The sequence below is a fragment of the Pelophylax lessonae genome (genome assembly GCF_965119305.1).
Source record: "Pelophylax lessonae genome assembly, chromosome: 8".
NCBI lineage: Eukaryota > Metazoa > Chordata > Amphibia > Anura > Ranidae > Pelophylax > Pelophylax lessonae.
The window spans coordinates 223,208,787-223,233,451 of record NC_138775.1 but is presented as its reverse complement, the minus strand read 5'-3'; the positions used below and the strand labels follow the sequence as shown (position 1 = coordinate 223,233,451).

Genomic DNA, 24,665 nt, shown 5'->3' with positions numbered 1-24,665 from the left:
ATGTCTCTGTGCTGGTTAAGACCAGGGACCAAAGGCTAAACCGCAAGCTCTCACATAGGAGGGAGGAGCTTGACCTCTACCTTTACACAATAGAGGAATTGGGACAGAAATATGGCAGGTCAGCCTTTTATGACTACCATCGCTCATTTTCCGCCAAGGCTGCCGCTATTCTGGCCCAGCACCAGGTAGTCCCAGACTGGAGCAATGTAGACACAGAGTTATTTTGCTGGCAATTTGCTGGACTTAGGTCTCCAGTTTGTGCAGTTTGCCAGTCATCCACACACACTACCTACTGGTGCCCCAATGCGGAACCCTCCATCCTACTAGACACATCCAGAGCATCAACAGGTTTACTCCCGGCCCCAGCTCATACAGCACAACTAGATAAGCTAGAGTGCCCAATTCAGTTTTTAGGTAAAGCACAGATTTGCAACAATTTATAATCAATCCACGTGCAATTATAGTCAGTACCGCCTCCTGCATGTTTGTGCTATTTGTTATACGGCTCATCCCAAATCTATCTGCATGCTGAGACAAGCCAAGACCACATGACTAAGTCGCATCAACATTCCACACTTGCAGGCCTGTTTGGCTACTCACCCTTCCCCCACTTTAAGTCAGTTTATGGTGGTTTGGTTTCACACAGGAGTTCCACACGGGGTTCATTTCGTTACCACAATCCACAATTGAATGTAAAAATCTTCTGTCGACAGCCACGGATTTGGAGGCAGTGAATTATTTACTCCAAGCTGAACTAGAGAAGGGTTTTATCATAGGGCTTTTCATGACACCTTCATTCCACAACTGGAGAGTTAACCCGTGTGGTCTGGTTAGGGGTAAATTCTCCAATAAATTGCATTTAAATAACGATTTGTCAGCGCCTCATTCTTGCATGCCTATTCTTAATTCCTTGATCCCATCTGACAAATTTTCACTCAAATATATGTCAGTGGATCAGGCTATCCAGTACATTATCAGTATGGGTAAGTACACATTTCTGTCCGACATATCTGATGCTGTCAGGCTTCTCCCCATATTTCCTTCCCTCTGGCAATGGCTTGGTATCAGGTGGAGTGGTCTGTATTATTTCGCTTCCAAACTTACACTCAGGTCCAAAAGTAGCCCCTGGTTGCTTGATACCTTTGCGCAGGCATTAAATTGGATTCTCATGCATGAAGCACACTGTCAAAGGCTTATTCACTATCTAGACGATTACTTTCTTAATGAAAGTCCTCAACAAGCCCCTACTGATCAACAGAAGCCCATGACACTTTTTTATGCACTTAATGTCCCATTGCAGCCAAGACAGTTGAGGGCCCGGCAACTTCACTCACCTTTCTACGTTAGACACCCAGTCCATGCAGGCTAGTCTGCCTGTGGACAAATTAGCCAGAATTAGAGACCATGCATTTATGTTCTCCCAAGCCTGTACCAGGAAGGAACTGCAATCACTGCTGGGTATGCAGAATTTTGCTATGAGAATTATTCCCCAAGGTAGGTCCTTCATTTTTAGGTTGCTGGCATTGTTACCCATGGCCCCTGACTCTGATTCTCGGATCAAACTAGATCCCATGGCCTTATCCAATTTACACATGTGGGACGAGTTCCTTCAGCATTGGAACGGCATTGCCATGTTCATTCCTGCAGTGTCAGTGTCATCTCCCTAAGTTATTACCGATGCTGCAGCTACCAAAGGCTATGCAGCAATTTTTAGCACTCACTGGTTAGCAGCACCATGGCCAGATGAAAGTCTGGCAATTCTCAGGTTTGCACAAACGTCATCACTTTTTGAAATTTACCCTATAGTTTCCAGGAACACAGTTGTGGGGTCACCAATGGACAGGTAACACGGTCATTTTCTCCACAGACAATCAGGCCACATAAGAAATCATTACCAAAGGTAGGTCCAGTTCATTACTTAATATGTCTTTAATATGCAGGTTCATTTGGCTGTCCCTCCAATACAAATTGTATTTTCACTGCAATTCAACAACGGCGTAGCTAATACAGCCATAGATGCTTTATTATGATTTAATTATCCACTCTTTTTCCAGCAGGTTCCAGACGCAGACACCATTGCCACTCTGGCCCCGCACTACTCACTGTTAACAATGGATTAGATACTCACTGGGCCTGTGTGGTTGCATTTATGGACAAGTCACTATCAGCCAACACAAGAAAGGTGTACAATACGGCTTCGAATACTTTCCAGTCGTTCCAGTCTCAGTATCCCAGTCTAAATTACGAAGACATTAAATGCCTGCTGGCTTTCGTAGCCTTCTGCCACTCCCAGCCTGAACTTTCTAACAACACCATTAAGACATATTTGGCAGGAATTCAGCACTTTGCGTCCTAACTGCACTCAGATAGGCCCTCTGTTTTTTCGGCACATTCCATTAAGGCTATATTAAAAGGGATTCAGAAGAGTAGTCCCTCTGCTTTGGCCAGCAGGCTCCCTATTACCGGGCATATCTTCCGCAACATGCCCGATATGCTTTCCAGGTCCCCCTTCGGGCTACTACATAGCCTGGTTCTCAAGGCAGCTATATATCTGGCCTTCTATGGGTTGTTAAGACCAGCTGATTTTACATGTACCAGTACTAAGTCCCCTATTCTTCTGATTAAACAGTTAATCAGATAGCCCAATAATTTTCGGTTGCGCCTAGACATCTGCAAGACACACTAGACTGGGGCAAGCACTGATATTAAGTTTTTTGAGACGCATGCTGCTTGGTACCTGGTAGCAGTCCTAGACCAACTCATGGCGCAGCTGGCAGACAAACCCAAGGCTAGCCCGCTCCTACCATTCCCAAGTATACCGCTTACTACAACACAATTCATTAAACATTGCCGCATCCTCCTAGTGAACCTAGGCTTAGAACCTAAGTTATACTCTGGCCATTCCTTCCCAATAGGAGCTGCTTCAGCAAACTCTGGCCAAGGAGTTCCCGTTCACATTTTTAAGAATTTAGGTAGGTGTAATTCATCCTTCTACTCCAGGTATATCCTAGTCTGTTATGCAAATCTTTATTTTTGCTCCCTTTTAGGCATACTGTCCACGTGACCACGGCCCAGGTCACTATTCCCCTCTCCCTCCCTGGACTATTTCTAAGAGACTCCAAGTACAAAAAGGAAGGCTGACTGCAGGTCAGCCTGAATTTGTAGGAGGAGTCTCGCTCCGTAAATACTTGCACTCAACCCTCCCATCTCGTCAATGTTACCTTTCACACTACCCCACCCACCCACCCACCCATCTCTTTAACTCTTCCTTTTTCTGAATACTAATTACTTCTTGAGTATGCCCCCCTTTAGGCATACTGTCCACGTGACCACAGCACACCCCAGGTCACTATTCCCCTCTCCCTCCCTTACCTTCCTGGACTATTTCTAAGAGACCCCAAGTATATATACATATATATATATATACACAGTGCCTTGCGAAAGTATTCGGCCCCCTTGAACTTTGCTACCTTTTGCCACATTTCAGGCTTCAAACATAAAGATATAAAACTGTATTTTTTTTTGTGAAGAATCAACAACAAGTGGGACACAATCATGAAGTGGAACGAAATTTATTGGATATTTCAAACTTTGTTAACAAATAAAAAACTGAAAAATTGGGCGTGCAAAATTATTCAGCCCATTTACTTTCAGTGCAGCAAACTCTCTCCAGAAGTTCAGTGAGGATCTCTGAATGATCCAATGTTGACCTAAATGACTAATGATGATAAATAGAATCCACCTGTGTGTAATCAAGTTTCCGTATAAATGCACCTGCACTGTGATAGTCTCAGAGGTCCGTTTAAAGCGCAGAGAGCATTATGAAGAACAAGGAACACACCAGGCAGGTCCGAGATACTGTTGTGGAGAAGTTTAAAGCTGGATTTGGATAAAAAAAGATTTCCCAAGCTTTAAACATCCCAAGCAGCACTGTGCAAGCGATAATATTGAAATAGGAGTATCAGACCACTGCAAATCTACGAAGACCTGGCCGTCCCTCTAAACTTTCAGCTCATACAAGGAGAAGACTGATCAGAGATGCAGTCAAGAGGCCCATGATCACTCTGGATGAACTGCAGAGATCTATAGCTGAGGTGGGAGACTCTGTCCATAGGACAACAATCAGTCGTATACTGCACAAATCTGGCCTTTATGGAAGAGTGGCAAGAAGAAAGCCATTTCTTAAAGATATCCATAAAAAGTGTCATTTAAAGTTTGCCACAAGCCACCTGGGAGACACACCAAACATGTGGAAGAAGGTGCTCTGGTCAGATGAAACCAAAATTAAACGTTTGGCAACAATGCAAAACGTTATGTTTGGCGTAAAAGCAACACAGCTCATCACCCTGAACACACCATCCCCACTGTCAAACATGGTGGTGGCAGCATCATGGTTTGGGCTTGCTTTTCTTCAGCAGGGACAGGGAAGATGGTTAAAATTGATGGGAAGATGGATGGAGCCAAATACAGGACCATTCTGGAAGAAAACCTTATGGAGTCTGCAAAAGACCTGAGACTGGGACGGAGATTTGTCTTCCAACAAGACAATGATCCAAAACATAAAGCAAAATCTACAATGGAATGGTTCACAAATAAACATATCCAGGTGTTAGAATGACCAAGTCAAAGTCCAGACCTGAATCCAATCGAGAATCTGTGGAAAGAACTGAAAACTGCTGTTCCCAAACGCTCTCCATCCAACCTCACTGAGCTCGAGCTGTTGGAGGAGGAATGGGCAAAAATTTCGGTCTCTCGATGTGCAAAACTGATAGAGACATACCCAAAGCGACTTACAGCTGTAATCGCAGCAAAAGGTGGCGCTACAAAATAAAAAAATAACTTAAGGGGGCTGAATAATTTTGCACGCCCAATTTTTCAGTTTTTTATTTGTTACAAAAGTTTGAAATATCCAATAAATTTCGTTCCACTTCATGATTGTGTCCCACTTGTTGTTGATTCTTCACAAAAAATTGCAGTTTTATATCTTTATGTTTGAAGCCTGAAATGTGGCAAAAGGTCGAAAAGTTCAAGGGGGTCGAATACTTTCGCAAGGCACTGTATATATATGTCATGCATATGCTTATTGCCTTGAAAAAGGGACCCTGCAAGGTCCCAAAACATTGGTTTCTTATTCATTATTTGACAATGCCTTCACAATAAACACAGGAAAGGCGTTCAGTTGGAATGCTAGTGACTTTGTATCATTGTATCTAGTTCTAGCACAGCACCATCCATGGCATTCACTTTAAGCAACCATCATTAAAAGGTTGAGTCTTGTGAGCAGTGCAGCTTCTATTTGTTGAGTTAAATAGAATAGAAAATAAACTTTATTTTTTTTTTTTAAACTTAGATACAGTTAGAGTCTGTGATTTTCAAGAACAGAAGTAGAGGGAAAAGCCCTCGGAGACACCTTTTCGCAAGAAAAATGTCATAGTTGAGATTTCACCTAATTTTGGGGATACTTCCCATTTTGTCCTGTGGGCAGGATGTGAGGAACAAATTGTTTTGGTTGAATTTATAGTTTGAGAGCATACTTACACAGGATATGTGAGAGCCACTGAAACTGTTTATGATGGACAATGGCCACACAGGCTGTGTTTAATGCTACTATTCCCAAGACCAGCCAATAAAAGACCTGGGATTTGATCAGGTGCCGTACAGAAATACGTAATAGTCGTTCTTTGTGGCGAAAATAAGATGCACCATCCATTTTGTTGCTCTTGATACTACCTCTGGCAAGGGGAGTGCCTGCAATGGACAAAAATAACTTAGTTAACTTCATTATCCTAAATTGTTAGAGTTAAACGTATGTATGGTAAAAATGTAAAATCCAATCATTTCTACATTTTATTTCAGTTATTTCTAGCCTACTCCAATAATCTTATCGATCTTGAAGTTTGTAAACGTACTTTGCGAAGATCCCCACACATTTGCTTCCTTATATTCTTTGACATGTATTCTCTATGTCTTGTTAACCGCCTTAGCGGTATCACCGAGCGTGACTCGGGGTAGGAATTTTCTGCTATTAGCGGTATCCCCGAGTCACGATCGGGGTCAATGGGCAGAGCGTGCAGACAGCGCAGCGGAGCGTCTCTTACCTTATCCTGGCGATCCAGCGATGAGCTCTCATTGCTGTGACCGCCAGCCGAGATCTCTGCCACTCGTCTGTCGGTAGGAGGACTTCCTAGTTCCGTTCCCTGCAGCAGCAATGCTGCATGGGAGCAGAACTAGGGAGGGAAATTCAAAAAAAAAAAAAAAACGTTGCACAAAACACATAACACATTTTTTATTATATATATGCATATATATATATATATATATATATATATATATACACACACACATATATATATATGTATATATATATATGTATATATGTATATATATATATATATATATATATATATATATATATATATATATATATATATATATACCTATATACACACACACATATATATATATAATTATATTATTGATTCGATTATAATTCACACACACACACACATATATATATATATATATATATATATATATATATATATATATATACACACATATATATATATATATATATATATATACACACATATATATATAATATATAACGCATGAATTATAATCTAATCAATAATATAATTTTATTATATATATTATATATTAAATAATAAAATAATATTATTGATTCGATTATAATTCACTTGTTTGTGTTTCAAATTTATCACATCTGGGATGTCTACTAGAGTCTTGTTTTGGTCAGGTTTAAGTCAGTAATTACTAAGAATTGTAGGCCTATAATACATACCGCCAAATCTCCATGAAAAGAATTGTACCGCTTTTGGAACAGAATTTCTGACAGAATCATACCGCCAGGGAGGTTAATAGGCACTTCACAGACTTCACAGAACCCACCTTCTAAACTACAGAGGTGTTGAGAGGAGGAATTTCGGGAGGTGAAGTCAGTACAGAAATCACTGTTTGCAGGCAGCAAAGTACCATGGGATATTTAGACCTTAGAGATTGAAAGTAAACAGCAGAAGAGAAGCTACAAAGTATGCAGGGAATCCAGGATGTTGTAGAAAGGGATGGCCAGCAGACAGGCAACAAGTACATCAAGAAAGGAGATTTTTTTAAGTAAGCTTATATTGGATTGTAAAAAATAAGTAAAAAAGTAACCCTCCTACTTTTTTGCAATGGTGTAATACAGTAAATGCTATCTTCGAAAGAAAAAATTTACCTATCAACATAAAGGTTGCTTGAAAAAAAAATTCACAAAATGTGCTCCCCTTGGCTGTCCTCAGAATTGGCTCCACCCACCTCTCATCTTTCCAGCCTGTCCTATTGGTGGTGTTACTGCTCTACTGTGCATACCATGTACCAACATTTTGCTGTCCACTAGGCCATCTTTCTTTTCGGCCTATCAGGGTGTATCACTTACAGTTCTGAATGTAGTTATAACCTGTATTATAATGCCATTACACATTGCTGATGGTTGTGCTTCTTCTTGACTTGTGAACTGGAACAAACCGTGCTGCCTATTTGTTTTCTTTTGTGTACTTAGCTGTTGGAAAATTTCAAAAGCTTAATAAAAATGACTTACAAGTGTTTCAAAAGGAATTGGTTCCATGGTTCCACCGTAATATCAAATTTTCCATCTTAGACCCTATTATTTTATTTATTTTTTTACATACAAAGCTTATTGACTCAGCAACTACAAAAAGTAAATTAAAACTGGAGTCACCAGGGATAAAAAAAATAGACTATCCTCAGAACTACACAGAAAGGTCAAAGGGGAAAAAGCAACAACTATAAAATAGAGAAAAAAATAGAGGGGCAACTCACCGACCGAGGATATATCAACACAGTGGTCCTCATTTGAGTCCCGGTTCATGGCTTCTGTTCTACTCCTCTTAATCGTTGCTCTTCTGAGAACTGCAAGTACACAAGGAGTCAAGGAATAAGTCAGTCTGTTCTCTCCAGAAACATATTTGCAATTGAACATTACGTACAGAAATGTTAAATGCTTTTTGGGACTGGATAACTAAGCATCCTACAAAACAATGATCAATGACATCTTACCTTCTAAAGCTGAGGTCCCAGAATTCTTATTTTCTTCTGCTAGCATCACTTCCTCTGTATAACAAAACACATGGACATTGAAGTTTAAAAAACTTACAGAGAAAAGTTTATTTCAGCAAATAAAAAATAAAAAAAGTATTTTATAAGGCAGATTAAATAGTTTACATTTCATTTTTTTTTTTTATGTGGATGCAGATAGGCTGGGCCATACTCCAGTTTATGTTTGTTAGTTAGACCTCTGCATCTGATTTAACTATGGCCATCTATTGCAGCTATTGATGGAATAAACCCTAGCTGCTCTGGCCTCTGCTCATTTCATTTTATGGAAAAACCAAGAACTTAAAATTTATCAAAAGCTAAAGCATTTTTTCGGATAAGGTAGGGAATGATAGGGAGGGTAGGGAATAGTTAAAACGCGTTATGCTTTTTTTGCCCTGCGTGTGGCATTGTGGAAGATTTCCTTCACTTCCTGTTCTGCAGACACAGCAGGAAGGTCAAATGAGGGAAACACTTTGTAAGACAGTTGCCACTGGAACAAATGTTCTCATTGGATGATTTTATTCTCCTGTTCTAAAGAGCAAAACTTTTGGTCTTTCCTTCACTTTCAGTACCAGTGACAAAAGTCACCAGGACAAAGAGAGATAGTGAATCTAACTAGCAGGAGACACAGAAAGCAATAAAAACCTGACAGGGGTTCTAACCATGTCATCCAAAAATGAAAAAAAAAAAATGGATTAGATATATTTTAAAACCTGGACTGAACGTGAACTGAAAGACAACACTTTAAATCAGTCCTTTCAACCTTTTTACCCCAGAGTAACCCTTAAAATAAATTTCAAGTCTCGGGGAACCTGTGATAAAAACAACTCATGGAGCGTCAGTGGGAAAAATGCCCTCTACATTGATAGTCAGAACAAGTCTCTCTCTGACAGATAAAAAGAAAATTGGTGTCATGTCAATTGGTATTGGCCCCAGAACTAAGCAAGCCACATTTCAAGGAACCCAAGCAACCTCTTGAGGAACCTAGGTTGAGAATGGATGCTTTAAATCTTTTCTGAGAAGAATATAAAAACAGCCATTGATAGCAGCCTTCTAAAAGTTTATGGCTGTTAGACTGACTCTACAGATTTAGTAATTTCTGGGTCACCAACCTGGAACATATATGCAAATATGCTGCAAATAAATTCCAGAGACATAGGGGGGATGTACTAAAACTGGAGCGTGCAAAATCTGGTGCAGCTCTGGAGCTGGAGCAGATAAACCAATCAGTTTCCAGGTTATATTGTCAAATGAACAAGATGAAGCTAGAAGCTTTTTGGCTACCATGCAAAGCTGCCCCAGATTCTGAGTGCTCCAGTTTTAGTAAATCTCCCCCATAGCTAATTACATAGCCCATTACCCATGAACTGGCACAAATTCTTGTTCCCCTCCAATGCTGTGCACAGGGTCATACTTGCTATTAGAGATGGGCTGAACACCCCCCTTTTCAGTTTGCGCCAGAACATCTTGAACAGGGAAGAAGTTCTAGCAAACATGCAAACTCTATTAAAGTCTATGTGACATGAACATGAGAAATCAAAAGTCCTCATTTTAAATGCTTATATGCAAGTTATTGCCATAAAAAGTTTATGGGGACCCGGGTACTGCCCTAGGGAACATGTATCAATGCAAAAAATGGCTTAGGGTCCCCCCCAAAATCCATACTAGACCCTTATCCGAGCATGCACCATGGCAGGTCAGCAAAGGAGGGGGGGCGAGTAAGTGCCCGTCCCTCCTGAACCATACCAGGCCACATGCCCTCAACATTACCCCAAAGCACCTTGTAAATACACCTTGTAAATCCATCGTCAATCACGATGCCCGCCGGACTCGAAGAAAAAAAAAATGCTTCTGCCTCTTGCTGTCATGTGACATCATATGACATTAGAAGGGGCAGTGTCACCGGGTGACGAAGCTGAGTGACCCCCCCTTTGCCTATATAAAAGCTGTAAAAGCAGAGAGAAGGCATTCGGAGGGACGCCTCCCAAGAGGCAGAAGTGTATTTTTTTTTTTTCAGGTCCAGCGGGCATCGTGATTGACGATGGATTTACATCGAGGGACACTATTTTTTTTATTTTTAATAAAGGACTTGTCCTGTGGTTCTTACTTTTTGACAATTTTTAAGTGAATGGGTAGGGGTACTATGTACCCATTCACAAAGGGAGGCCTGGGATCTGGGGGCCCCCTCATTAAAGGGGGCCTCCAGATTCCGATAAGCCCCCCCACCCGCAGACCCCCACAACCACAGCCCAGGGTTGTGGGGAAGATGCCCTTGTCCCCATCAACATGGGAACAAGGTGCTTTGGGGAACATCCCAAAGCCCCCTCCCAATGTTGAGGCGAAGTGGCCTGGTATGGTTCAGGAGGTGGGAGCCACACGCTTGTCGTCCCCCCCCCCTTTCCTGGCCTGCCAGGCTGCATGCTCGGATAAGGGTCTGTTATGGATCTTGGGGGTGACCCCATGCCATTTTTTTTTCATTTTGCCATGGAGTACCCCTTAAAATCTATACCAGACTCAAAGGGCCTGGTATGGATTTTGGGAGGTCCCCACGCCATTTTTTTTTTAAATTTCGCCGTGGCGTTACCCTTTAAATCTATACCAGCCCCAAAGGGCCTGGTATAAATTTTAGGGGGGACCCCACGCCATTTTTTTGATTCCCCTAACCACTGAAATACAGGGCACTTCCCCCCCCCCCCCTTCCTGCCCAGACCAATTTTCAGCTTTCAGTACTCATTGGCATCTATGGGAAATCTTGGTCAGCTTTACATGGCACAGGCAGTTCCCGGTGTTTAACATTGGCATCTATGAGAAATCTTTGTCTGCTTGACATGACACTGCTGCCGAACAATAAGTGACAGGGACACCAAACTTGGGGAGCACCGAGAAGGGACCCGGGACTACAACATATCCATACATTTTAAAAGTGGGGTATGCCTGTACACTACACTGACTGCACTAAACTGACTGAACACACTATCCACTAACTACCTGCCTAATCTTTATTGTCACGCACTATACACGGCTGCCGTGTAAGCAACAGCCTTATATAGTGTGGGGCGTGGACTTAGCCCCTGAGTCGTGATTGGCCAAAGGCACTCTGCCTTTGCCCAATCATGGCTCTCACAGTACATTGTGCTTGATTTGCCAAAGCATACAGGTCAGGTGCATGCTTTAGCCAATCATCAGCAATCAATGCACTGCAAGAGCACAGTGCATTATGGGGTGCTCATCGGCGGGCGAACTTCCCGCCGAGCGCCCTATTTGTTCATGAGTTCAGCAAACACACGGACAGCTGATGTTTGGGTCGAACTTACGTTTGAATCAAACACACAGCCCATCTCTACTTACTATAAGACACTTGAGGGAAAGAGCCTATATTGGCACCAAAAAAAATGCGTTTTTTTGGCTATATCTGGGGAAAAAGCATGCAACTCAGAAGGGGCACTTAGAATTAGGGCAGGGCTGAATAGCGGAATACACGGTGTCAGCTCACAACATGGCAGACCAATGGGTTTTCTGTACTTGTAGCATTTATAAAGAGTTAAAACATAAGCAAATGTGCATATATTGCAGAAATGTACTGTATATGTTTTTATGCTTAGGCGTACACTTTAATCTTAAATATCAGACACTCATTACAGATACAGAAACTTTTACATACTAGACATAGCAATAAATAGTTTACTTTTCTCTTCAAATATAGCAAGTTGAGTTGCAGGGTTAATGGTCCTTTACCATTTTCTCTTGTTCAAATTATTTTATGAGAGCCTGAAGATGAAATGAGTTGTGAAGAGCCTTTGTCATTACTAAGAAGGCTTAAAAGATAAGTGTTGAGATATTCACTCACCAGCTTTATCTATCCATGCTCGATATCCATTCAATTCCCTTTCAATCTGCTGCTGCCTGCGCAACTTCATGAAGGCCCTCCTGTTCTCCACACGCTCCCTCTCTTTGGCAAATTCACTGCAAACAGAGGTGTTAATTAATACTGAATAAATTGAGCATTAATCCTCTGTTCTGGGGCAGAAAAGTGGAAAAAATAAATGTCACACAATAACATGGGTTCTTTGAGGTAAACAGGCTACAGTTAAATTAAATCAAGCAGATGGCAGCCATATCTAAAGCGCTAATTAAAGTGCAACTTCAGGAACTAAACTACATCACTGTTTTACCCACCATTTATCTCTACTTAGTCAGGCAGAGAAATCCCTATTTATGATTTCTTCTTTGAAGATTTCTGCATTATTACACTGCTGATTCATTGTCCATTGAGCAGACAGGTGACACAGAAAGCCGCATAAGCAAAACTCGAAATAGTGGTATCACCTTCCTGGCTGAAGAATGTCAATCACAGGATCCACAGGAGAAACTGCAAATGCATTGGCACGGAAAACACACCTCAAACTTAATGCAATAAAACCGCCTTTATTGACAATTTTTTAGAATGCCTTATAGGGAAAGTGCAACGTTTTGGAACACATATTATTCAGGAAGATAGTGCCTTTTTTGTGGCTTTTATTTGTTTTGTAGAACTGGGATAGGGATTGGGAAAACACTTTGGGATACCCAGAACTAGCAACTTGAAAGAGGACACCATTATCTTGCAACGGTTAACTCATACCTCCCAACCATCCCAGATTTCCGGGACTATCCCGGGATTTCAAGTAAAACCGGTGTCCTGTGAATCTGGGCTGTCTTGCAGTGGAGCCCAAGTTCCAGGACTCCACTAATCCCCCTGTTCAGTGCACGTTGCTTCGCGTTGCAGCTAGTGAGGCTGAGGCTCGCTAAGTGCACAGCCAGCACAGCCCGCCGGCTCTACATCCCGTACGAGGAGGGAGGAGGAGGTAGGCTAGTTCTCCTCTCCCTCCTCCCCGTGTCCCCCTGTGCCCGCCCACAACCCCCAGGCATGCAGCCAATGCTGTGCCTGTGAAGTAATTGTGTGGGTGGGAACTTTACAACAGCTTGTGTACATGATGTCTACCTGAGCCTAGGGGGAGTGAAGTCTCCCCTCTCTCTCTTCCTTCCATGTGCTGTAGGGATCATTCCTTTCTTTCTTCTATATACCATAGTGATCCTTCCTGCCTTCCATGTACCTTAGTGATCCATTCTTCCTGCCTTCCATGTACCATAGTGATCCATTCTTCCTGAATTTCATGTACCATAGTGATCCTTCCTTCCTTCCTTTCTTCCATGTACCATAGTGATCCTTCCTGCCTTCCATGTATTAGTGATAATTCCTTCCTTTCGGCAATGCGCCATAGTGATCCTTGCTGCCTTCCATGTGCCATAGTGATCCCTTCTTCCTGTCTTCTGTGTACCATAGTGATCCTTCCTTTCTTCCATGTACCATAGTGATCCTTCCTGCCTTCCATGTAGTGATCATTTCTTCCTTTCTTCCATGTACTATAGTTATTCTTCCTGCCTTCCATTTACCATAGTGATCCCTCCTTCCTTTCTTCCATTTACTATGGTGATCCTTCCCTCTCTCAAATCTCTCTGGAACACAATGCAAGAAAGGGCCATTTACTGTGCATTTACCATGCTGCATGCAATCATGCTGCCCTAATGAGACAGCAGCGTGTTTGCAGCCACCAAACCACATGGTTCTGTAGTACTATGCAGTTTGGTGTGGTACGCTTTGAAAAAGTAGTGCTTCGCAGAGTGTCTCCATTCACTTGGGGCAATAATGCATTTCACTAAAATTGGTCGTGGTCAGTGGGCAGTAATGCCTGCCAATGCGTCAGGGGATATAAATCCTGCTGCAGCCAAGAAGCAAAGCATTGTGGCTGCAGCATATGTACACCCCTGCCTGCTGCCCCTGCAGCTAAAGGGGGAACACTTGGCGAGGTGGTAAAACGCTGTGGTTGAGTCACAGTTTTACCACCCCTACAACCACTAAGTGCTATATTGCATATTTTTGACATTTGAGATAAGATTTCCTTGTGATGTTCATTTGTTCAAGTAATGCTGTATACAGCAATTAGACTCAGCTTCTGTTTAATAATCCCTCTTTATGCCACTCTCACTGTTAGACCATCATTTGCTGTGCTCCACATACTGCAGTACTTATTCTTTGACTCCATCCCGGGTTCCTCAGGTCCCTCATGATCCTCTCTTTTAAGCTCTCTATCTATTTTCAGTATATCCAAAACCAGATGTATTGTAAGTACTTTTTAAATGATTGTGTTGAAGTTTATATGTATCCCTTAGACTCCAGCTTGTGGCACAGCAATCAAAGCATATTTTATAGGTATGAGGAAGCCCGGGGTTTGTTTAACGACCCCATAAATCCCTCCCACTATCATGTTTGGTCACACCCACTTTTTGCCACTGGTCACTATCTTGCTGAAATGTCCCTCATTCTCAAGGTCAAAAGTTGGGAGGTATGGTTAATTTATATAAAGCAGAATCTTCTATACAGAAAGTAGCAATAACTCAGCACAGGGGCTTCCACTATGGGCATTAGGTCTGGAACAGTCCCTCCAGAAAAAGGAGTGCAAAGGCAACAGTCTCTCTCCCGAGATTTCTCTTAGGCTTACTCACTGTCTTATATAAGCAACCTGAAGGCCTTTTTCCTGCTTTAGCTGGCACTGGCATAAAAGTATCCCAGAAAGATCCTCTTTGGATGTTGCCCTGTGACTTTGAGGTAATCCTTCAGCTCTTAGGTAGTCTAGAATCCCCCAGGACTTCTTAAAGCTTCTCAGAGCCTTGGAAGGTTTAACAGCACTTCCAGGCTGGGTCACTCTCCAGTAGGCAAAGAACCCTGCTACTCTCTGCTTCAGCCCCTATATACACCTCTTAGCCCCCTGCTGGTCACTCCCCTGATCAGGAAGGAATTAGCTAAGGCTGTTTCCAGGGACAGCTCAGACTCTACCCTTTCCAACTACTATGTTCCAGAGCTTTCTGGAAAGACAGGGGGAGACAGGCAAGCCTGCAGCTGCAGAACCCAGAGTAGACAAAAGCAATCCCCAATCTTCACTGGCTATAGTAGAGCCCAAAAATGACTAAACGTACCTCTTATTTATCTCACTAGCACCTAACTAGGAGGGTACTACACTTAATAATTGGCAATAAAGGCAGAATTACTGTAAGAAGTTTGAGGTGTGTTTGCAATATATTTTCTTCTCCTTTCTGTGGCGCCATCCACCATTTGCTTCAAGCACCCTGCATTGGAGTTTCCAGTCTACTGTGGATATTTACATCAGTAACACGGTGCCCCACACATGAAATTTAGGTACACAACCTCAAATAAAATGACACAACCATAGATTTTACAAATCCCCGATATCCCCCATCAATTCTCCCCCCTTCCTTCCGTTCCCTTTGTTCTCCTCCCCCCATGAAAATAACCCCCCTCATGGACTGAAAACATCTATATTTTGACCTAATTGGCTGATGCTAAAGGGTCCAGACCCACCCATAACTGTATGAACTGATCCCTATCCCATCAAGAAACCCAGACCCATCAGCATTGTTCCGCATCTTGGATTTAAAAACCTTAGACAAACCACTGCTGTAAAAAAAAGAAAGGAAATACTATCTATTTATTCAAACATATTTTATATATATGGAACAGTACAGGTTACATTATGCACTATTGTTTATTATGAACCATTGTGAATGCAGCTTTGATCAATGACAGGAGTTCTCCCCCCTCTCTGAATACCCCCAAACTCTTTGGACAGCACCCGGCACGGTAAGCCCCGCTGTGCAACAAGCGGGGCACTGTGTAGCCTCCAGATTGCCTCCACCTTTCTCTGGCCTGGTTCAAGCCCTGGCTTTTCCTTTCCGTGTTGGCGGCGTCTCTCACAGTGCCAGTGGTGGACGGACTCCCCACCACTGCATGCACAGCCTACTTGGAGCATGCGCACTGAGAGCGGGCGAAGCCCTTCCGCCCTGACATGTAGGACCGCTCTGCGCAGCACTGCGCATGCACGGCCCACATAAAAGATGCTGGGGATCCCAGGAGAGTGCCATTCATCTCCGGACCTAGGAGAGGAAGCACCTCCTGGAGAGTCAGCAAGAAGAATTTCACCCTCCTTCTCTACACGCCCCTGGATCATCCACCTCACAAGCCAAGGTAACTCCACACCTAAAGGAGGGCTCAGAACAATTGGAAGTTCTGAACTTTCTTTATGTGTAATTAAGGTGCTTTCTACCTGATGAAAAAATCAGTCCCTAAGGAAATGAAGTGATCAGAAATATATAAGGTAATTTACTTGATCACCACACCATATATAGACACACTATATATATATATATATATATATATATATATATATATATATATATATATATATATGTATATATATATATATATAGAAATAATCTAACCAACCATATATCCTTTAGGATGATGAAAAAATCCACCTCCAGAGGGCATAGGAATACTTATCTACGAATTTCTAACCATGTAAGTCAATATGACACACTAAAAACCATACAGTTACTTATATGGAGTAACGCATATATAAACCTCTGCTATTATCATCATTTTTTAGCGATTGATCACCTGCTGTTCTCCAACACATATGGGATCTTGCTGCTGCCCAAGAAAGGGAGAAAAAATGAGGTACCCCATGTACATTGATCTCTATTACTGCACAAAAAATACAAATGTAAGCAACTTCTTTTACAAACCCGATTCCAAAAAAGTTGTGACACTGTAAAAATTGTGAATAAAAACAGAATGCAATGATGTGGAAGTTTCAAATTTCAATATTTTATTCAGAATACAACATAGATGACATATCAAATGTTTAAACTGAGAAAATGTATCATTTTAAGGGAAAAATAAGTTGATATTAAATTTCATGGCATCAACACATCTCAAAAAAGTTGGGACAAGGCCATGTTTACCACTGTGTGACATTCCCTCTTCTTTTTATAACAGTCTGCAAATGTCTGGGGACTGAGGAGACAAGTTGCTGAAGTTTAGGAATAGGAATGTTGTCCCATTCTTGTCTAATACAGGCTTCTAGTTGCTCAACTGTCTTAGGTCTTCTTAGTCGCATCTTCCTCTTTTTGATGCACCAAATGTTTTCTATGGGTAAAAGATCTGGACTGCAGGTTGGCCATTTCAGTACCTGGATCCTTCTTCTACGCAGTCATGATGTTGTAATTGATGCAGTATGTGGTCTGGCATTGTCATGTTGGAAAATGTAAGGTCTTCCCTGAAAGAGACAATGTCTGGATGGGAACATATGTTGTTCTAGAACTTGGATATACCTTTCAGCATTGATGGTGCCTTTCCAGATGTGTAAGCTGCCCATTCCACACGCACTCATGCAACCCCATACCATCAGAGATGCAGGCTTCTGAAATGAGCGCTGATAACAACTTGGGTTGTCCTTGTCCTCTTTAGTCCGGATGACACGACGTCCCAGTTTTCCATAAAGAACTTCAAATTTTGATTCATCTGACCACAGAACAGTTTTCCACTTTGCCACAGTCATTTTAAATGAGCCTTGGCCCAGAGAAAACGCCTGTGCTTCTGGATCATGTTTAGATATGGCTTCTTTTTTGGCCTATCGAGTTTTAGACGGCAACGGCGAATGGCACGGTGGATTGTGTTCACCGACAATGTTTTCTGGAAGTATTCATGAGCCCATATTGTGATTTCCATTACAGTAGCATTCCTGTATGTGATGCAGTGCGATCTAAGGGTCCAAAGATCACGGCCATCCAGTATGGTTTTCCGGCCTTGACCCTTACTCACAGAGATTGTTCCAGATTCTCTGAATCTTTGGATGATATTATGCACTGTAGATGATGATAACTTCAAACTCTTTCAAATTTTTCTCTGAGAAACCCCTTTCTGATATTGCTCCACTATTTTTCGCCGCAGCATTGGGGGAATTGGTGATCCGCTGCCTGCCCACCTTGACTTCTGAGAGACACTGGCACTCTGAGAGGCTCTTTTTATACCCAATAATGTTGCCAATTGACCTAATAAGTTTCAAATTGGTCCTCCAGCTGTTCCATATATGTACATTTAACTTTTCCGGCCTCTTATTGCTGCCTGTCCCAACTTTTTTGGAATGTGTAGCTCTCATGAAATCCAAAATGAGCCAATATTTGGCATGACATTTCAAAATGTCTCACTTTCAACATTTGATATGTTATCTATATTATATTGTGAATAAAATATAAGATTATGAGATTTGTAAATTAGTCCATTCCTTTTTTACTCACAATTTGTACAGTGTCCCAACTTTTTTGGATTTGGGTTTGTACTTAATAAAGCATTGAATATAAACTGTTAACAAAAAATATGTACACTTAGTAACTACTATCATGTAATTTTAGATATGGTGAACCCTAGACAAAGGCACGAGCCAAAACGCGTTGGATTTAGACGCCCTCTGTACATCCAGGAATGCATGGATGACAGAACAAATTTCTAAAGTCACCATTATCACAACTGTCACATTTTCCTACTTTCTTTCACCTATCCACCTATGGGCCTCTAGCCCAAAGTGAGCACTACCTCATGCAAAACCACTTGTAAAATAATAAATATATTTTATTTAAAATCGCATGAACCGCAAAATTGCATTTATAAAATGTTTAAAACTGCCTAAAAAGTCCCACTTTTTCGCCTGGTTTGAGGAACCAAAACGTTTTTTTGACTATAAACAAGGGATGTTGGCATACCACACTTAAATTATATATATATATATATATATATATATATATATATATATATATATAAATATATACTGTATATAAAGAAAATAAAATAAGGCTATATTACAGTATCAGAACAACAACCCCCATATTTACTGTATAGACAACCTTAATGAACAAGTCTGTTCCAACAAAGAATCAACAAAAAAGATGTAGATCAAATGTTAACCTATGGTTACTTCACAGATGCACATTAAAAGGAGTTATCCAGTCATTTATTTTTTTAAACATTACAAAAAGACCATAGGTGCCCCTGCATAAATAACAGTCCCTCCACCAACAGAAGCTAATTTCTTCAACATTATGGTGTCCACTTCTTGGAAGGGCACACTGAAAAGCTTGCCTGGCAGGAAGGACCTCACTGCCTGATTACCAATCTGCAGACATCTCATCTCCATGCCCAATGTCCCTGGCACCTGAGCCATTCGAATGGCACATCTACTTGATTCACATCGCAATGTTGGAGCAGTGTTAATTTTGACGTCAAATTTGGATTTCGTTTCGTAATATTCTTTTGGCTAAAATGCCAATTTAGTTTAGTTGTATTTTAGTCATCTGAATTGTTTTGATTTTAGTCATAGTTTAAAATCTCAAGTACATTTTAGTTGACTAAAATTTCCTACATTTTAGTCAATTAAAATCTCCTGTATATTTTAGTCAACTAAAATCGAATAGGTTTAGTTAAATCGAAATGCATTATTGAAAAGAAAAGTATAGTTTTTTTTTTTTTCAGAATCATACTTACAGGTGGATGCTGCATCTGTCCCCTGACAATTTTAACATTGAGAATAAAGCAATGAAACACAGCCAATTGCTCGATTCTCAGGGCTCCATGAGCAGAGAGCTGTCTGCTCTTCCCCCTCCTCGCTCACTGGAGCGCTGGGCTGTGGAGGGGGCAGGAGTGGCTGGCTCAGGCTCTCAGCAGCTCCAGATAAGGAAGCGTGAAACACGTTAGCTGGTGATGCTGTTCCCCTCTATTTGTGTCTATGTGGATATGTTTTTATGGACTTGCTGAAATAAAGGTGGTTTTACTGGACGTGCGGCCAACCTAATTCTTTTTGATCATAGGAATCCATGATGGACGGGGCCAGCATCTGGTCTGTGTTTTAACAATTGAACCGATTTTATTACAGTCAAAACGACTGTACCAGTCTGTTCATACTGAAAAAAAAAAAGATTAATGTTTTTCCATATTTCAACAATGCTGCACTTTTTAGCATGCTTGTTTTTTTTTTTGTTTTTTTTTAATATTTAAATTTTTTTATTTGATTGCATATAAAATTTACAAATATCTCTCAGTATAAAGACAAATAGGAAAGACAAGTTTTTCAAATATAAATATACTCTAAGAAATAAGCAACAATCATTAATTATAAACTTTATATTGCTTTATCCCCTTAGCTACCTCTAACTTAGCTACCGCTTGGTCTGTGTTTTAGTGGAGATAGAGATGGGAGACTGACCTAAAGCAGTGTTCACACACATCCCGCCTCGCTGAGAGGCTGAGCCAGGTGCTGGTCCAGGCATGTGGGTGGATCCTGACTTCATTGTCACGATCTTGCCTGAACCTGGAGCGGCTCTGTGATGTCAGCCAACAGCGGGCTTCAGCCCACTGTCTGCTGAAAACAGGTCACAGGAGTACAGAACGAACTGCACTCCTGTGATCCACAGGAGAAGTACAGCCAAATGAGCTTTGGCTGTACATCCCCTTTAAGCATTTCTCTAGAATTTTCAAACTCATTATATATCCCTGGAGTAAAAATCTAATACCATGTTATTTTTTATGGTATTAAGGTTTAAACATGCATTACAGACATAGGTTTAGACATTGTGATATATAACGCTTTGTGCACTGGTGCCCAGTCATGGTGGGCACCAGTGCACAATGGACAATTCCCAAACTGTTCCCACAAAGTTGGGAGCATTAATTGCAAAATGTCTTGGTATGCTGATGCCTTAAGAGTTCCCGTCACTGGAACTAAGGGGCCAAGCCCAATCCTTGAAAAACAACCCCCAAATCATAATCCACCTTCCAAATGATTTGGACCAGTGCACAAAGAAAGGTCCATAATGACATGGATGAGGGAGTTTTGGGTGGAGGAACTTGACTGGCCTGCAGAGAGTCCTGACTTCAACCCGATAGAACACTGCATGAAATTGGTCTGTGTGGCTGTCATCCCACAAGGAAGCTTCTCCTAAAGGTGATGCACAAGAAAGCCCGCAAACAGTTTGCTGAAGACAAGCAGACTAAGGACATGGATTACTGGAACCATGTCCTGTGGTCTGATGAAACCAAATTAAACTTATTTGGTTCAGATGGTGTCAAGCGTGTGTGGTGGCAACCAGGTGAGTAGTACAAAGACAAATGTGTCTTGCCTACAGTCAAGCATGGTGGTGGGAGTGTCATGGTCTGGGGCTGCATGAGTGCTGCCGGCACTGGGGAGCTACAGTTCATTGAGGAAACCATGAATGCCAACATGTACTGTGACATACTGAAGCAGAGCATGATCCCCTCCCTTCGGAGACTTGGCTTCAGGGCAGTATTCCAACATGATAAGAACCCTAAAAACACCTCCAAGATGACCACTGCCTTGCTAAAGAATCTAACGGTAAAAGTGATGGACTGGTCAAGCATGTCTCCAGATCTAAACCCTATTGAGCATCTGTGGGGCATCCTCAAATGGAAGGTGGAGGAGCGCAAGGTCTCTAACATCCACCAGCTCTGTGATGTCATCATGGAGGAGTGGAAGAGGACTCCAGTGGCAACATGTGAAGCTCTGATGAACTCCATGCCCAAGAGGCATTGCTGGAAAATAAAGGTGGCCACTAAATATTGACACTTTGGGCCCAAATTGGACAATTTTTTTTAAGGGTGTACTCACTTTTGTTGCCAGCGGTTTAAACATTAATGGCTGTGTGTTGAGTTATTTTGAGGGGACAGCAAATGTACACTGTTATACAAGCTGTACACTCACTACTTTACACTGTAGAAAAGTGTAATTTCTTCAGTGTTGTCACATGAAAAGATATAAAAAAATATTTACAAAAATGTGAGGGGTGTACTCACTTTTGTGAGATACTGTGTATATATATATATATATATATATATATATATATTTTTTTTTTTTTTAAAGCGCACATTGAACAGAACTGAGAGATTCCCCTTTGTCAAAAATGTTGGCCAATTGTCAGGCAACAGACATTTTGAGAAGGCCAGCCCGGTAATTCTTGCCTGATGAGTGTACTTTGAGTCTCCATTCACACTACCGCGACTTGTCAGGCGACTTGTCAGCCTGACAAGTCGTGGTCCATGCAGTGCTACAGGACCCATTCTAATAGGAGTGATACAAGTCGCTCCGACTTAGAAAAAGGTTCCTGTACTACTTCGGGGCGACCTCGGAGCGACTTGCATAGACATTGATTATATGAAGTCCGTGCAAGTCGTGCCGCTTCAGTGTGAATGCGGTCTGAAAGTGACACATATTGTAATCAAAGTCCAGAAAGTCCACACAAATACATGCTCAGCAACCTTAAAAGGCACATACTGTAGGTTAGGAGGTATAGTATATAATAATATAACAAGAGATCTAAAAAGATGAGCCATGCCATTGTGATAAAATAAATAACTACATTAAAGTCTACCATTAGGAACACTGCAGTACTTTCCTTAGCATCCATGATCAATATGCTGATAAGTACTTGGGATGATGCAAAGGCAAAAGTAGAATGAAGAATACCTTTTCTTTACAGAAAATACTGCAGTGCACCTCTCAGTACATCATAAATAAATTGGCATTTACACAATTCTTTCTAAGGCACCACTAGCCCCTAAGCAAAGAATACAAGACATGCATGTACTGCCTCATTATTTAAGGGCAGAACACGTCTAAACAATTTTTCGATATGGCGCTGAGTCCCCATGGACACTGCAGATTTCTTAAAGGGTGAGAACCGATGTCTAGTTAGCACTAACCCATCAGACCAAGTCCTCCTCCCCCACCCAAAACTAACACTGCAGCACAAACAATAAGCTATTTACTTATTCTGGAGCTTTTGCTGTTGTCATGGAAACCCAGTCAAATGCATAAAACTGGGATGAGCAAGTACTTAGATCTGTTAAGTAGAACACTCTAGTAAATAAAATAACAGAGATGAACATGATACAATCCATACATAGCTAGTATATTTGAATTATTTAACCACTTAAGCCCCGGAGGATTTGGCTGCTAAAGGACCAGGGTTTTTTTGCGATTTTTTACTGCGTGACTTTAACGGACAATTGCGCGGTCGTGCGACGCTGTACCTAAACGAATTTGACGTCCTTTTTTTCCCACAAACAGAGCTTTCTTTTGGTGGTATTTGATCACCTGTGCGATTTTTTGATCACGCGCTATAAACAAAAAAAGAGCGTAAATTTTGCAAAAATAACAATATTTTTCACATTTTTTTATATGAAATTCCCCAAAAAAAAAAGTAAAAATCAAAATTTTTTAACATTTTTCGGCCAATTTGTTTTATGCTACCTATGTTTGGTAAAAAAAATCGCAAAAAGCGTATTTTGATTGGTTTGCGCAAAAGTTATCGCGTTTACTAACAAAGAGAAAGATTTTTGTCATTTTTGGTGTTTTTTTTTTTAACGCGTAATGGCGGCGATCTGCGATTTTTTTTTCGGTACTGCGACATTGCGGCGGACAGATCGGACCCTTGACTGACATTTTTGACACTTTTGGGGTTACCAGTGACATTACTGCAGTAATCAGTGCTATACATATGCACTGTTACTGCAAAAATGACACTGGCAGGGAAAGGTTTAACTTTATTGGACAGGGAGGGGTTAAGTGTGTCCTAGGGGCGTGCTTTCTACTGTGTAGGGACATGGCTATTGGTGTAAAAGCAAAGATCAACCGTTCTACATAGTAGAACGGTCAGATCTTTACTTTTACACAGGGAGAACTGACAGGCAGCTTGTTTACACAAGCTGCTCTGTCTTTCTCCCTTCACAGGAGCGATCGCAGTGTGACTGGCGGACATCGAGTCCGCCGGTCACACGCACTGACTTGCCTGTGAACGAGCCGCGGCGGGCGCGCGCCTCGGCGGGGGCGCGCCCGCTCGCTATAGGCTCGCAAGTCAGTGACAGGCGAGTGACGTACCGATACGTCACTCTGCCTGGCCGGGGCTGACCGCCGCAGTATATAGTTGTGCGGCGGTCGGCAACCGGTTAAAGGAGAAGCATGGTCAAAGCTTTTTTGGCCATACTTCTTCTATGGATCACAGGGGTGCAGTTCTTTCTGCACTCCTGTGTTCCATTCCTGCAATGACATCACAGAGCCGGTCCAGGCTTTGCAAATATCCTGAATATATTATCTGGATCCACCCAAAAGCCCAGACCAACAGCTGGCTCAGCCTCTCGCAATTTGCTGAGAGCCTTAGCCAGCCCCTCCCATCTCCTGGAGGGGAGAGCGGGGAGACACTGATTAACAGTAATAGTTCTCGGGTCTCTCTGCTCAGAGCTGAGGGGGAGAACTGAGCCATCAGCGGTATTTGATCGCTCAGTTCTCACTGCATTGCAGGTGCAGATGCAGCATCGGATCGATGCTGTATCCACCTAGGTGAGTATAATTATTTATTTTTTTCAAAGTCCAAATTTCTCTTTTAATACATTGGTGGAAATTGCAAGGAATACACTATAATATCAAAAGTATTGGGACACACATGAACTTTAATGGCCTCCCAGTCTTGGTCTGTAGGTTTCATAATTGAGTTGGTCCACCCTTTGCTGCTATAACAGCTTCAACTCTTCTAGGAAGGCTGTCCACAAGGTTTAGGAGTGTGTCTATGGGAATGTTTGACCATTCTTC

General features: G+C 41.7%; 1 protein-coding gene across 6 annotated transcripts in view; it reads right to left on the bottom strand.

Moving 5' to 3' along the window:
* Positions 1-24,665, bottom strand: part of CACNA1E (calcium voltage-gated channel subunit alpha1 E) — a 1,228,023-nt gene that overhangs the window by 155,811 nt on the left and 1,047,547 nt on the right. For all 6 annotated transcript variants that reach the window (XM_082266485.1, XM_082266488.1, XM_082266487.1 and 3 more), the window contains 4 exons: positions 11,966-12,081; positions 8,080-8,133; positions 7,843-7,932; positions 5,539-5,748 (listed from right to left, as the gene is read on the bottom strand). In XM_082266485.1, coding sequence (XP_082122611.1) covers positions 5,539-5,748; positions 7,843-7,932; positions 8,080-8,133; positions 11,966-12,081 — 470 coding nt within the window. The remainder of the gene's footprint in view (positions 1-5,538; positions 5,749-7,842; positions 7,933-8,079; positions 8,134-11,965; positions 12,082-24,665) is intronic.